General features: G+C 37.2%; 1 protein-coding gene across 1 annotated transcript; it reads left to right on the top strand.

Moving 5' to 3' along the window:
- Window positions 1-1,103: 1,103 nt before the first annotated feature.
- LOC124271227 (serine-aspartate repeat-containing protein F-like) lies at window positions 1,104-16,295 on the top strand. Its single transcript, XM_046706305.1, has 7 exons — window positions 1,104-1,143; window positions 2,003-2,047; window positions 5,006-5,730; window positions 5,958-6,154; window positions 6,253-7,151; window positions 7,233-7,526; window positions 16,204-16,295. The coding sequence occupies exons 1-7, from the start codon at window positions 1,104-1,106 to the stop codon at window positions 16,293-16,295; spliced, it is 2,292 nt and encodes a 763-aa protein (XP_046562261.1).
- Window positions 16,296-16,680: the final 385 nt, after the last annotated feature.

Below are 16,680 nucleotides of genomic sequence, written 5' to 3'. Positions count from 1 at the left end.
TAATATTCTTTAGATAGAAACACAATCCAAGATACGTTTATGTTTGCCTTTGATAGCACGAGCCAAGTCGGACCAAAGATTCGTGGTGCATAAATAATGTTCATGTGTATATCTTTTTTACCTTAGTGTTGCTCTTTTCCCGACTTTCATGACACTGAGATATCTGTGGAATATTATTAAAGAAAACAAATGACATAGCTTTATTAGATTCATGGAATTTGTCATTTCGCCCTATAAGAGGAAATGTGTACCAGCTGACATGTTTTATGTGGGTTGTGCCACCAAATTAGGGACAGGAAAACCGGCCAAGCATCCGCAATGAATTACCTGACTACGATAACATTTCCTCTGTGTATTACAGGGACGTGTGACAAGATAAGCCAATTAATGGCAGGTTGCAAAACCTTAGCCAGGCAAACGCTTTTTTATTTAAAACGATACCCATAAATATGTTATGGACATCGTATTAAATAGAAAAGTGTTTGCCTGGCTAAGGTTTATTTATCCATTTATCCATAAATATATTATGGATAAATAAATAAATAAACTTTTGGTAATACCAGTGAATACCAACATCTGATTGGAATCAAGTATAAATCAAGGATGAAGGGAAATATAAGTGAGATAAGATTGTTGTATTTTTTGTAGTTAAAGGGGAGCTGGTATAAACTCATCCATCTCGAATTAACTGTGATTTTACTGATGATTCATTGAATAAAGCCCTTACGCCCAACCATACAGCCGTTTTTGCAAGGTGTAATTTATATACATATATATACGGTTGTTTTGTGCAACTTGTGCACTGATTTGAACGTATGATCATATCTTACCGTTACTACAATCTGTCGAGTAAACATTCTCCGTTTCCGCTGGTTCATGTCTTCAAATTTGAAGTGATTACTGTATCAGAAAGAACCGCCCCTTTACTGTGATAGACGGCGGAGCTGAATGTCACTCTTACCAGGTCATTACACGACGTAATATTTAAGAGATATGGGTATATGTCTTTTGCTGTTGGTATAAAAATCGTACATCCGACCTGCTTGCCTCAGAAGCTTCCACACTTTTTGAGAGGACTTTTCGAGAACTTCGGTTTCTGCACGATGAGGACCAAGGTTGCGTTATCCTTTCTCTTGCTGACATGTAAGTACATATGTTATCTATACTTCTACCAATGCACCACAATGGTTACATAATCACATGCTGCTTCAGGTGACTGTACATGTAACGAGTGGTGTTGAGCGTTACAATGTGCAGTGCCTGGTCGCGTCCCGTGACGGGTCAGAAACAAGGTTGGAAAAACTGACGAGCGAATTAGGCAGCATGTGTTTAATAAGTCGAGCTGCATTTTTAGAAGTTCAAATAAGTCAGAAAAAAGACACGATACCTTATGGATCAACTATCAACAACTTTGTTTTTCTGTTATCGTGTTCAAGCAAGAGTGACAATAGAGGAAGGATCCATACCGAAACGTCGCATTGGAACTGGATAAACAAGTTGTCATCCATTAAGCATCTTGCTTGTATTGTTAGATCAGTGTTTAAACATGTTTTTCCCCAACTGTTTATGTGATATTTCCATTTTACTTCACATCTTCGGTAATGAACATGTCTTCCCTCAACTATTTAACAAACAATTCCATTATACTTTACATGTGTAGTAACGAACATCTTTTTCACCCATTATTTAAACTATTATTCCTTTATATACTGGACAAAAATAGTTAGGGATATATGTAAATTTTGAAATTATGAATAATGATCTATTTATGTATTGACACACTGATAAAATATTAATCATAAAAATACCAAAATTCCTAACTTTTATTGTCCAGTATACTTTAAAATGTAGTACTGAACTTGTCTTCCCCCAACTATCTAAACGATAATTCCATCATACAGGTGCGTCAGCAATTGAACATCTTGCCTTTAATTATGTTCAGATGCGACAGTTACTGTGGACGTTGTTCACTATCTTGACATCATCCCCTTGACTTTTGCAGATGTAGTTCTTGCGGCCGGCTTCAGTTCCAAAAGGCTGTTTCGAGGTTAGTACTTTGCTTTTGAATAGAAATTTCCAAAAAGGATTTCATTTTGAAATGACGACGTGTGATCAGGTCTCTTTGGGCCCACGGGATGATTTCTGACATGAAACTATATAGCTCATTGCGAATACTGTCAGAAGTTGCTATGAATGAGAGCAACACTTCCTTGCCTCAACGGCGCCATGTGCGTAAGGCTAACGGTATTAAAAGGTTTCGGGGGTTTTAAGAATTTTCTGATACTGAACATCAGCAAGTCGCTAACGTCAGATTTTCTTAGAAACATTGAAAATATGCGGTACAAAACGTCATCATTTGAACAGGATGTTCAAGAATTTAACCATATTCACCCAATTTAGCCATTTGTGTATTTGATCATGACAAAAGTCCAAAATTCGCAAGTGTGTGGAAGAAACAAATCTAAGCTTGATAGGTTATATATCAATAACAATTTGACTTTTCAAATGGCTATAACGGCTTATGGTGATGCTTCGTGGTTTCTATGAAATGTCAGCTAGTTGAGAAAGCTTATAGCTTAAATACCGACATCCCAGATTAATGATTGTAGGTGTCTCAGTATCATACATTTACTCGTTGTTTCACCGAAATGGTAACCGTCTAAAACTTGCGGCACTCCGGGTGCTACTCTCGTATCAAGTCAAGTAGCCGAAATGGTGTTCAAAACAGCATTAAACCAATATCACACTCACTCCAAGGCATACAAGCCCGGGATATCGACACACGTCTGTGAACATTATTCGAGCCTTCGTAGTACTCACTTTTTAAAGGAACGGAAAGACAGGCCACTGGATGCCACAAATTGTTCCAAAATTCTTAAAGAAAACAGAGTTGTAGAGGGTATTTTCGACACTATCACGGATGAAAAGCGAGTAACAATCTGTATAATCGTCTTTGCGTAGATACGCCTACAGACTACAGCGACAGCATGCACTGCATTGACCAATGACACATGCGAACAAAAAATAATTACTATACAGATTATAATTTTTTCAAGCGCTTACACTTATGTTTCATATCAACCTTAACAGGTGGGATAAGGTATCATATTATGCACTTAGCGAAATCTGGTAGTAAAACGATAAAAACAAACAGCAGGGGTATGTTTCTGATTGGCGCTTTCTGCAAAACATTTGCTTCCATTTTTTAAATAAAAGGCTGCAGATTTGGTGTGAAAAGAATGATATCATTAATTAAGCCGGGCTTCAGGAAAACGTACTCTGTATATGGAATGTTTACTTTACAGGCTTGTGTCTCAACTTTATGAAAAACAACTTCTATTGTTTCGATACAGATCCGTGTACCGTTGTCAAGTGTCCTGCTTGACAACGGTACACGAATCGGTATCGCAATAAAAGAAGTTGCTATCCGTGTAGTTTGTCGATATTGCACTTCCCAAATTCTAAAATGACACCCGTAAAGATCCAGGTTAATATTTCTCTTCAACAACCCATGCTTGTCGTAAGAGGCGACTAACGGGATCGGGTGGTCAGGCTCGCTGACTTGGTTAACACATGTCATCGTTTCCCAGTTGCGCAGATCGATGCTCATGCTGTTGATCAATGGAATGTCTGGTTCAGACTCGATTATTTACAGACCGCCGCCATTTAGCTTGAATATTGCTGAGTGCGACGTAATACTAATCTCACTCACTCGCTCACTCTAAAAGCACTGCTGTAAGAAAAGGAAGAGATTTTACTGTCTCATCATAAATATTTCGAAGGCATTTAACACACATAGGCATGGCGTGGACGTACAGTCATTGCAAAAAGCTATGCTCTCTGGCAAGTTTTATAATACTATTGCGTCAATGTATTCTCACTTAAAAGCGTGTTTTGAAAAGAAGTGTATTCTCATCTTGGTTTTCATTTTTCCGTCGGTACCTGCCAGACCGGTATTTTCATGATAAATGAGCTACATTTTAAAAAATTAGAAAAAGAGTGGGCGCCATTATTTTGTATAAATCAGTTCCATGCTAACTTGTGTGTACTTATGTTTGCTGGTGTTGCTGACACGAACTTGTAATTTACTCCAAAAGAAGTTTAATGTTCTGGGAAACGTTTGTAATGATACAGGGAGTGATAAAATAAAACATTATTGTCTGAAGAAATGGTGGCCCATAGAAATGATGTTATAACGGTAGCCCTGTTGAGTTATTGTGTCATTTTACTTGTATGGAGAAAAGCCTGCACATGCCTAGCATCTCAAGCTAATAAAACTGTTATAGATTGGTAACATGATCTGTTCCAGACATATGTTCAATGATGGTGTCTATACTTTGCTATAGTTCTGAGAAATAGGGAGCTTATTTTGGGTATTTTAGTAAATTAACAGATGCTGTGTACAAGGTAAATTTTGCGAAATAGATCTTGAAGTGAAGAAAGCTACATTTACTGGTATGGTTCTTGATGAGTGTGGCTGACCCTTCTGTTTATATACCCCGGGTAGTTCCATACTGGTGTATGCATATATACAGGTTTCCACATCAGCGTTACTTGATGGTAAGATCTATGGATGGTGTAGGACACAATATTTTGGCATAAATCATGGAAATTCTTCATCAGTATGGTGTTATAATTGGTTATACTTGGCTGAGTCAATAAATTGGGAATGGGCAGTGTTGTCTGCCTCAATTTGAACAGGGATTAGGTGACAATTCAAAATCTGTCATGGTATTATAGGTTGATATAAGCGTGTATTCTATAAAGAATGTTAGGCTATGGTGAAATGTTGAAATTTTGAAAGATACCTTTGTAATGATATTCCGACACAATCGTACAATGTAATTTTGTAGAATGTGTGCAGCCAGTTGCTGGTATCTCCTCCCGTGATGCTGCTGGGATATCACTACCAGCGGCGTAAAACGCATGTCCATGTCAACCGGTAACTAGTTTAAGCTGTGAGACATTGTTAAGATGAACTTAACATTATCTTCTTCCTTGGCAGGAAGAAACGATCTTCGTGAAGAAGCTGAAGACACTGGTTCCACTTATCAAGGAAAAGACATTTTTCAAGGTTTAGTGGACAGAGGACGGGTTCGACCTGAGAGGAGAGGCGGTGATGCATATGATAACGAAGATGTTGAGGACATGGGTTCCACTTTTCAAAGACAAGGCACTGGTCAAGGTTTAGTGGAAAGAAGAAGGGTTCGACCTGAGAGGAGAGGAGGGGTTCGTCCTGAGAGGACAGGAAAGGTTCGATCTGAGAGGAGAGGAAGGGTTCGACCTGAGAGGAGAGGTGGGGATAGACCTGAGAGGAAAAGAAGGGTTAGACCTGAGAGGAGAGGAGGGGTTAGACCTGAAAGGATTGACTTGGATACAACTGATATCGAAGAAGCTGAGGACAACCGTTCCACTTTTCAAAGAATTGGCACTGGTCAAGGTTTAGTGGATAGAGGAAGGGTTCGACCTCAGAGGAGAGGCGGTGATGCAACTGACATCGAAGAAGCTGAGGACAACCGTTCCACTTTTCAAAGAATTGGCACTGGTCAAGGTTTAGTGGATAGAGGAAGGGTTCGACCTCAGAGGAGAGGCGGTGATGCAACTGACATCGAAGAAGCTGAGGACAACCGTTCCACTTTTCAAAGAAAAGGCACTGATCAAGGTTTACTGGACAGAGGAAGGGTTCGACCTGAGAGGACAGAAAGGGTTCGACCTGAGAGGACAGGAAGGGTGAGACCTGAGAGGACAGGAAGGGTTAGACCTGAGAGGACAGGAAAGGTTAGACCTGAGAGGACAGAAGGGGTTAGACCTGAGAGGACAGGAAGTGTTCGACCTGAGAGGACAGGAGGAGTTCGACCTGAGAGAACAGGAAGTGTTCGACCTGAGAGGACAGGAGGGGTTCGACCTGAGGGAGGGTTCGACCTGAGGGACAGAGGGGTTCGACCTGAGAGGGACAGGAGGGGCTAGACCTGAGAGGAAAGAAAGAGTTCGACCTGAGAGGACAGGAGGGGTTCGACCTGAGCGGACAGGAAGTGTTCGACCTGAGAGGACAGGAGGAGTTCGACCTGAGAGAACAGGAAGTGTTCGACCTGAGAGGACAGGAGGGGTTAGACCTGAGAGGAAAGAAAGAGTTCGACCTGAGAGGACAGGAGGGGTTAGACCTGAGAGGACAGGAAGAGTTCAACCTGAGAGGAGAGGCGGTGATACAACTGATAACGAAGATGCTGAGGACACTGGTTCATTTTATCAAAGAAAAGACACTGGCGAAGGTTTAGTGAACAGGGGAAGAGTTCGACCTGAGTGGAGAGGCGGTGATAACGAAGGCTATTATAACGAAGACTATGAGCGAAGGAGGAGCGACGATGATTCTAACGAAGACGACGATAATGGTAGTACTGAGAACTACTACGATGATGACAGCTATGATGACAACGAAGATGATGATAGAACTTATTATGATGACGGCAATGATTCATCATATGACGACAATGATAGAACTGATAATGACGACCACGATGATTCAGCTGATTACGCAACCGATGATTATATAACTCACAATAATGACGGTGATGATTCAGCTGATAATGACGACGACGATGGTGATAGAACTAATAACGATGATGGTGATGATAGAGCAGATAACGATGACAATGATGATTCAGATGATGACAACAGTGATGATGAAACTGATAACGATGACGATCCAGCTGATAATGATGACGACAATGATGATGATGATGATGACAACGATGGTGATAGAACTGATAACGATGATGGTAATGATAGAGCAGATAACGATGACAATGATGATTCAGCTGATAACGACGACAGTGATGATGAAACTGATAACGATGACGATTCAGCTGATAACGATGACGATGATGACGATGATGACGACGACAGTGATGATGAAACTGATAACGATGACGATTCAGCTGATAATGATGACGACAATGATGATGATGATGATGACGACGACGACGACGATGGTGATAGAACTGATAACGATGATGGTGGTGATAGAGCAGATAACGATGACAATGATGATTCAGCTGATAACGACGACAGTGATGATGAAACTGATAACGATGACGATTCAGCTGATGATGATGATGATGATGATAGAAATGGAAGCGTCGACAGTGGCGATGGTGACAATTATGATGATTCTAGTGATAATGATGATGAGGACGATAACAACGACGACGACGACGATGATGATGATACAGCAGACAGTAGGGATGGTGACGATGATGATGATACTAGTGATAACGACGACGATGAGGATAATGATGATGATGAAGAGGACGACGACGATTACAGCGATGAAGATGATGATTCAGCTGATACGGACGACTACAATGACCGTAGGAAGAGAGACACTTATAGAAGTGATATCGATGATGATGACGACCGTAGAAGCAGAAACGATGATGCAACTGATACCGATGACGATGAGTCTAGGAAGGGAGACAATGCTGCATCTGATAATACACGTGTTATCAACGACGATGAGTCTGGGAGAGGTAATGATACAACTGTTGCCGACAATGATGATACAGCTAGAACCAACGACAATGGCCTTACGAGCGTAGACAATGATGTATCTGATAACGACAGCGGCGACGATGACGATGACGATGAAGATGAAGATGACGATGAAGATGACGATGACGATGAAAGAACTGATAACAGAAGCGATGAACGTATGAGAACTGAATATGAAAGCAGGTGATAAGGGTACGTAACGGTTGTTAAAAACTCAAAACAGTATTTCAGTAAACATATACGACTTCAGCTTAACACATTATATTTTCCTGGACGTGAAGTTTCAGTATAACCGCGGTCCTGTCAATATATTAACTACGGATGGTCATTTGGAATAACGGTGTTTACTTTATCTCTTATTCCTAGATTCGCAATACTATGTTGAAGAATGAAAGAAAGTAAAACCAAAAGTCGAGAAAAAACATCAAACATCGTTTGGTGGAAACATTTTCCTCGACACAGGCCGCAGTACCAGCCGAGAGGGATCCAATTCCAATTTTGTGTTTAAATGTAGAATAAGTTCGGCAATAAATCGTCTTTAAACACTGTTTGCCATGTTATTTAATAATTCCTGAAAAATGTTAAACCAGTCAACTGAAGAACTGTCCTATCGCGCCACCCGTCAGCAATCAGAGGGCCAAAGGGGACCAGTAAATATTTGGGGCCGGCGGTTTTATCAGAGGCAATCTTTGTTACCATAGTTTCCGTTTTTCTCAAAAAAATTCTTCAATGCACACTTGGGTTGTTTTTCTTCACATTTTCATTGTTCAAGCTTGCACAATATTTCAGTTGCATCACGATGTTAGGTTGATGTGGGAGAAGAGACCCAAGTTTTTCAGGCTTCAGCTTGTCATCTTTTTCTTGAAATTAAAACTCATAACTGGCTAAAAAAAGCCTCGGATTTGTTTTATTATTATGTCGTACACACGCCTTTACTGCATTTATTTATTGTTCTACTTAGATCGTGTGATGTTGATGATTCTATACCTTATTTCTCTTCAATGAATCAACTGTTTGTTACAATAGTGTCAAGAATAAAACTGTCATTAACAGTTGGGTATTCGCCTCTAAAACCAGCTTGTTCTTTATTTATCATATACAAACTTCCTGCAGTATGTACTAAGAGGGCTAATACCCTTTATAATTGTGCATGTTATTTAAATAACCTTGTTTGTGTATTGGAACAATTATTCTCGTCGACCATGATTCTGGATAATGTCTATTTTGTTTATAGACAGGCAGATAAAGGTATTTTATTAAAGTGTCACATGACAGTTACAATAGGTATAATCAAAGCATTCAAAGTAGTTATATAAAAACTGTCATCCAGCCATTACTGGCTTCTGAGACACTAAACATTTAAAACTTGTGAAATATAAAAAAGCATATTACAAAATAGAGTATTAAACGAACTATATGAATAAAAAACATAGAGCGAATAGACAACCATTGTGTTAAAAGAGAATAGCATTTAAATTATATAGAGCATTACACAATATCATACGTTAAATTGTGCTGAAAATATGTTTAGAAAGTATATAATGTTTTAAGTAGACTCATGTAAATTGCGTCTTAAAAACATTTTTGTTATATTTTTGGCTAACATATGTACAAAATAAATATTTTCAAAATCTATTATGACGTTAAAATTAAGTTCAAAGTATAGTAGCATTAGAAAAAAGAATGATACCATCTGCGAATGGTAATAGATATTATAGCTTATTTCTCTTCACTGAATCAAATGTTTTGTACATCAGTGTGCAGAATAAAAATGTCATCAACAGTTGAGTATCCCTATCTAAAACCAGCTTGTTCTTCATTTATCTTATCCATTTTCTATATAATGACGTTAAATACAACTTCAAGGTATAATAGAAATAGATATACAGACTGTTTAAAGAATCCGCACAGAATAGTGATTATTCCACGACATTTAGTACCCGTAAGATGGTAAATACTCTAGAGAATCGCATCCCTCCTCATCGGCGAATCAATAGATGTGAATCAATATCCGAGAATGAAAAGAGATTTTTTATATAATTATACAAGTGTATCCATTACAATGAATATATTTTAAATATTTTATTGAATGTACTCATGTGTTCGGCCTACACATTTTATGTCTGACCTGAATGGTTGGTAATCATTAAATGCAGTTTCTCAAACGATGTTTATTTATTTTTAATTATTTTTTACACATAACAGTATACTTGCTTCTTATGCTGTAATAATAAAAAAAAATGAAAAAACATCTACATCTGAAAAAAATCTCCCTTTCATAAAATGTATATTCAAAAGTGAGCACACAATCTTATCAGTTGAAAAACGTTCAAGATCAAAATAATCAAATATATTTCTATAAAATCCCACATAGAATGACGATAATTCTATGTATACTCAATTATATGATCCTCCGGACAACAACATTCATCCCAGTTCAAGTATTAAAGTGTATACACAGAAGTAAAGTAAGCATAATCTCTTCCAGGATGGGATTTGCCAAATAATACGGAAATACCTTTCTTCTAACATATTTGATCACTTAATCAAATGCAGCACCGATAAAGAACAATTCCACGGGACTAGTTGTTGCTTTTGTTTTTGTTTTTCTCTCCGTGAATGATAATTCAGTCAATTTGTTAGCGGTTACTGCTTTGCGTTTTTGGATTTTTGGAACTCAACTGATAATCCCTCTCTTGCTTCGCTTCAACCGCTTATTTCATAACACGTTATACATTAACCACATCACATCTACATTTATATGGTTGAGTAATTACCATAGACCCGCAATAAGGAACTCTTGTCAGGTAATCTGGATGGTGTTTCTACTAATTGTTTTCGATGTACAACATGCTCAAAGCAAGAGACTTAGAATTACATATAAAACAGACACTGAGAGATGATGAAAGGCTAGAGAAACATGGAACACAATTCAATGGATTTTTGTTTGTACTTATAAGCTAATCTGAGTGAGTTTAGTTTTACGCCGTCAGCAATATTCCAGCTGTATGGCGGCGGTCTGTAAATAATCGAGTCTGGACCAGACAATACAGTGATCAACATCATGAACATCGTTCTGCGTATTTTGAAACCTGTGACATGTGTCAACCGGTTTGATGTCCGTGAAGTAGACATTTTGTGATGTTTGTAACAACGGGGGACAATGCAGGGATTTTCAGGTTGACCGCATTTGGAGAACAATGGACATAATCTGTGACGATAAGCATGCGGGTAACACTGAATTCGCAAATGGAAAATAAAAAAAATTGTACAACGAAGTGATATATATAAAATATACCAGATTTTAGAGAATATTTTACTCTACTCGTGATATGGCAACAAAACAAAATATAATTCCAACAAAACAATTCATTGAATGGACATCTTAGCGCAAATTATTTTCATCATTTTATTTTACACGCATGATAAAACAATTTAATGATACATAGTACACATTCAGATTTCACTGTAGTTTCATTAAGTATAAAACTGCGTCTGCGTACACAAGTACACTAAGTCTGCCTGCAGACAAATCATCCCTCAAAATGTCTATGCTGCTGTTGATGTTGCTGTACTTCCTTCCCTTATGAGGAAATCTCTAACCAGCACCATACTATACTAGGCGGATTTCATTCAGTTGCTGCTCTGTCGAGTCGACAGTCGAGTTGCAGTTTTTCGCCTACATCCCATTTCGCATACAAAATACTGTAGGCTAATTGGGATTAAAAATTTCACCCCTACTCTTATAATGAACCAGACTCATTGGTCAGTGTCACACTACATCTTGATCGACTGTTGTTATAAGGATATGTGTTCGATTCCAACGACAAGTGTACACAGCTAGGTATAAGGTGTCCAAAGTAGAATTGCTTGCACCTTATAATTCTTTTTACCAATGTAAAGTCAACATATTTGCCTCTTATGAAAATCAGTTGCCATCACTAATCTCTAAAAGTGACAAGTTTGTGGATCAGTGAAGTTGAAGGCTCGTTTTCTGAATTGCCTACAAATACCAACATCATACCTTGTATATCCTGTGATTAGATGGATTGTGTGTTGCCTAACATCCAAATTCACTGTTGTTCTGCATGCACAATATGTTAATGACTATAGAAACACTGAAGCCATATCATGGTTTCTTTCATGTTTTATAACCTCAGGTTTTACATTTTGGTACCTTTGTTTGGTGTAAGTGAAATAGCACCACTTAGTGTTCTTTTCACAAACAAATCATTGCTACATATTTATCTTATTCATCTGGGAGACAACGGGTGGGACTTTCGGTAAGTACAAATAAATTTGAAAATGCATCAAAAAATAAATTTTGGGTGCAAGAATAAAAAATGAAACAAATATCGCATAATTCCTTGTATTTCATAAACGTTTATATATGTCAAATTAAATCATAGTTGGTATATTAAAACATCGAACAGTTTGGAAATTGTTTATCTAAATGCATAGGACATGTGAATAAAGACTGTTTACAACCAGTTTAAGGTTTTATCTTTGTTTGGTGTCTGTCGGAAAGTAGCAATGTCATTTTCACTGATGGAAATAGAAACTGAACTAAAATCATTACACCTTAAATTTTATCTAGCAAATGTTTCAACTGACATTTGTATTCAAAGAAAGCACATCACAAATGTTCAAAACGCTTCAACTATTTTGGTATTTTTATGTATTCGTAGGTAACATAATACATTTGTTCTGAAGATCACCCCTTTAAGTCCTCGACGCGGCTGGTCACCTTATCAAGTTGAAGTGAGATTCTACCATGCCTTCAGTAAATACTGGATTGTGGTTAATCAAAGTCATTCAGAGGTATATAATCACATTGTATACCTCTGATTTTCCAATACAGTATGTTTTATTTTAAATCTTAATAACACGGCTATGGTAGAATGGAGATAAAATTATAATAGCTCTAAATTTTGTATTTAAAACCTCACGCTGCACGTAGAGTTTTTAATTCAAATTTAGAGCTATTATAATTTAGTTATAAACCTCTAATTTTCCAACACAATATGTCTATCTCCTGAATGGACATCTGCACAAGTTAACTTCCTTAATACTAATGTGATATGATATGAATTTGTGATATAATGTGAATATCATCGTGACCGGGAAATGACAAATAACAGAATAAATAAATAACTGACAAATAACAGAAATAAATTATTTTTGTCCTTCAACTACTTTAACTAGGAGAGTCCACTTTTAGATCATAGGGGTGCCACTAGTTTACCATTGCGTAATCAACAGTCAACAGACCATGAAATGTTGTTTTAAGACTGTAGGCGAATTGGAATGTAGGCGAAATGAGAACATGCCTTTCTCTACACATCTCCAGTACATCCAGGGCATCCAGGGCGCAGCATTTCTCTTACGATTCGTTCCGAACATAAACCCATCGACACACAGATATTTGCCACCTCGTGAAGTCGGAATGAACTTATACTCTAACTGCTGGTTAACCATAATGAAAGCGATGAATTGAAGGTATGGCCAGCATATTATGTACCCAAATTGTTGAGATGGTGTTTAATTCTTTAATCAATGTCAATCAATTGTGAAAACAAACTAAGAACATGAGTGAGTTCATATCAACTTTATTGATTTCAATCATGAAAGTGAACACGGGGTGAGTTCACGTCACCTATATTCAACTAGCTCCTAATTCGTTAGGTAGTTCAGAATTTAGTATAACCCAGAGAGTTAATCCCTCAAAACAACATGCACCGTCAACCCCTCAAAATCAAAGGTTTTATACTGACAGTGTAATAAGAAATGTCTACTTCCAGGTACCACCAAGTTCTGTACAGTCACGTAGATATTGAGGTAGATGATTCCAGGTTGTATTCACATATGTATCCGAGTGGAATGTTTTAAATTATTAAACTGTAAAAAGGGGTTGATGAAGTGTACGGCTTTAAATAAATCAAGTGTGTTTTTAGTATTCCAGGGCCCCGTTCCACAAAGTGATCGTAGCGCTAAGATGACCGTAACTCCCATACTTTAACATAGACTTACGACTGTCGTAGCGCTAAGGTGATCGTAACTCCCATACTTTAACATAGACTTACGACTGTCGTAGCGCTACGATCTCTTTGAGGAACGGGGCCCAGGTCAGTTGAAACGACATTATTGCATGGCATGATATCATGGCAGAAAACACACACATTGGGATCCAAATCGATCTCAGTCACCATTTCATCGACACATCAGAAATCTCTTGCACTCCTAGGATACTTTATACTATTCGGACAAGTTTCAAAGAGTGGCACCCAATGGGCTTTCACAATTCAGTCTGTCTGCTTGTTTAGGTTGACGAAATTAATCAACCAACTGTGAAGTGTGGTATATTTAATTACATGACTACAAAGTGCGTTTGCGTCTAGTAAACATTTTAGTAACCAATGTAGATGAGGGTTTTATTAATTTAACATTACCTAGCATACATGCGGCCTGGTCAGTAGGCGACAAGAGAGAAAAAATGGGTTAATATTTATTACAGTTTCCCACAGGTCACATCGTAAATTCTAATGTAGTGGACAGCTATCCAGAAAATGTTAACTTCGTCTTCAATCGTATTGTCATCACAACATTTACAGATTCTATCATCTAAAGGTGTTTCAGGGCGTGTAAATCTACCGACTTCTATTTCCAAAGGTAGGGTACCACATCGTAACTTACTAAGTATACTGCGATGAGATCTTGGCAGAATTTCAGTAACATATGGCTAAGCTGTTCGTAATTTCTTAAACTGTACGGAGTTTATTCCCGTTAGTTTTCCCTGGGTCTTTCCAAAGTTCCTTTTCCTAATTCTGAAAATCTAAAGATCGTATCCACTGTGAAACAATAAAATTCCATTTTAGACATATTATACAGGTCCACCACAGGGAGATCTAATGTTCAGTACAGCAGAGATTACGCCAAAACCGTACAATTTCAATTGTTTTTTTTGGATTCCATTTCAAGTCTCACATAAAAATAGCAGCCCAGTGTCATGCCACGCTGGCAAAGTCTCACAAGGACAACATCATCAAATATATATGTATATAGCTTCATAGTGATGTTTTGCAAGGTTCTATATGACATAAAATATATACAGTATTGATGTTTTGCAAATATATACATACACGACAGTATTGCACACATATACATATATATATACATATACATACATATGCACATACATACACGCATGTATACATATATATAAATATAACATCATGAGATTACAACAATTATATAGATACATAAGATGTCATTAAAGTTTCTGTGGAGGGAATATGAAATTGGAGGGGTAAGGTTGAATAGTATGGTTGTAGTGAGTAGGGTCTGGAAGTCTCAGCTGATATTATAAGTAGAATTTAATGTTTAGCACATAGTAAGGTATATAAATGTTTCCATTTCCTTATAAAGGGATCTAAGCTATTGTTTTCCTAGCTATATATTTTTCAGTTGTATATATATCTTTTAATAACTTAAGAAATCCCTCAAGGGAAAGTGTTTGTTGTTTTATACTTGAAACATAAATGAATCTTTTGGCAAGAAGTATAATATGGTTTAGTATTTTATTGTTTGAGAACATTCCAAACATGATAGTGAATTTTGTAAATGTGACATCACACTGGAGGTGGGCATTTAGAAATTGTTCTACATTTCGCCAAAAGTTTTTAACTAAATCACAGTAAAAAAGTACATGCAATATGTCTTCTGAGGTATTCTTACAAAAAGTACAAGTATCATTATCAACTAGCTTCATCTTCAATAGTTCTTTCTTTGTATAGATTATTCTGTAAATAAATCTGTACTGAAAATCTAACAGCTTACAATCATTTGTGCATTTCCTGTAATATCTGAATACATTACTCCACATTATATCCTGCTGAAAGACAGTTTTCCAATACTCTAGTACTTTAGGGGTATCGTTGTTCTTAATCAATTTATCATAGAATATCCTTGAACCTTTAATATTTGAGATCATATCTAGGTAAACTCTATTAATGTTTAATTGATTTAAGCAGAAAGTTCTGTTTCCTACAAGTTGTCTCCAGTTCATTGGAATGTTATTTAACAAATGATGATAGTCTAAGAAGGTTCCGCTTATTTTGTACCTCTGTTTTACATCTTCAAAACTGAGAAATCCATTTTCTTTACAAATATCGCTGACATAATGTATACCGCACTTAAACCAATTTCTTATCATGTATGAAGATTTAAAGAAATGGTTTAACCAGAGTGGCTGGTCAAAGATGTGTTTTTTATAAAATATTCTCCAAGCAGATAAAACATCTCTCCAATAGGGGTTATCTTTGCCAGATAAGCAATCAACAGCATTAGAACCTAAAAGTACAGTTGACTTAAGGGAAAAATGCTATTAAAATTTGAAGTTTTCTTTAAGTGACATTTCAGTGATGATAATTTCGAAGCGTTAATGAACATATAGATATAGATATAGATATATAACATATAGATAGTTTGTCTTCATACTTACTACTAATTTGATAATCTGTTTAAACGTTTTCTTAATCTAAATCATTGCTCCAAGTTTCTTTTATTCCAAAATGTATCGGAAGAATGAATATATTTACAAAAGTAACGTGAGAGCTGTTAATGCGTCTTTTAATTTTGTTATCCATAATGACCCAGTTGGAGTCCAGGGCCACTTCAACAGAGTAATCCTGGCGTTGAAATCATCGAACGTGAATGAGAACGGTCCCAGCACTGAGGTCACTTTGTAGAACTCGGTCTGCAGTCTATACTTGTACTACAAAGCGTGTTGGGTAATAAGTTGTGTGGGTCAAGAGGAACACTTTTTGGACAACTTCTCCATTGCAATAGACCATTTCTGGTGCCCCGCCATGGTATTTCTGGAAAAATGCTAAAATCGGCGTAAAACTATACACTCACTCACTCCATTGCAATAAATGCGATATTTCGCTGTAGATGCTGACACCGTTATCAAGCAAATGCCACACAGCATTATGCACAAGGAAAATATATACATGAATGGTGTTTGAGTTTATACAATTGGTTGATGCATTATTGATAGTTGTTGTAATTACAGATAATGGCTATGAAGTCAGATGGACAAAGGGCAGGCATGGGGAGGGATGGTCTGTTTGG

This window comes from Haliotis rubra, unplaced genomic scaffold (assembly GCF_003918875.1).
Source record: "Haliotis rubra isolate DU_JTF1 unplaced genomic scaffold, ASM391887v1 Scf159, whole genome shotgun sequence".
Taxonomy (NCBI): domain Eukaryota; kingdom Metazoa; phylum Mollusca; class Gastropoda; order Lepetellida; family Haliotidae; genus Haliotis; species Haliotis rubra.
Note: the sequence above shows the minus strand (reverse complement) of the source record. Positions and strands in the feature narration are given on the sequence as shown.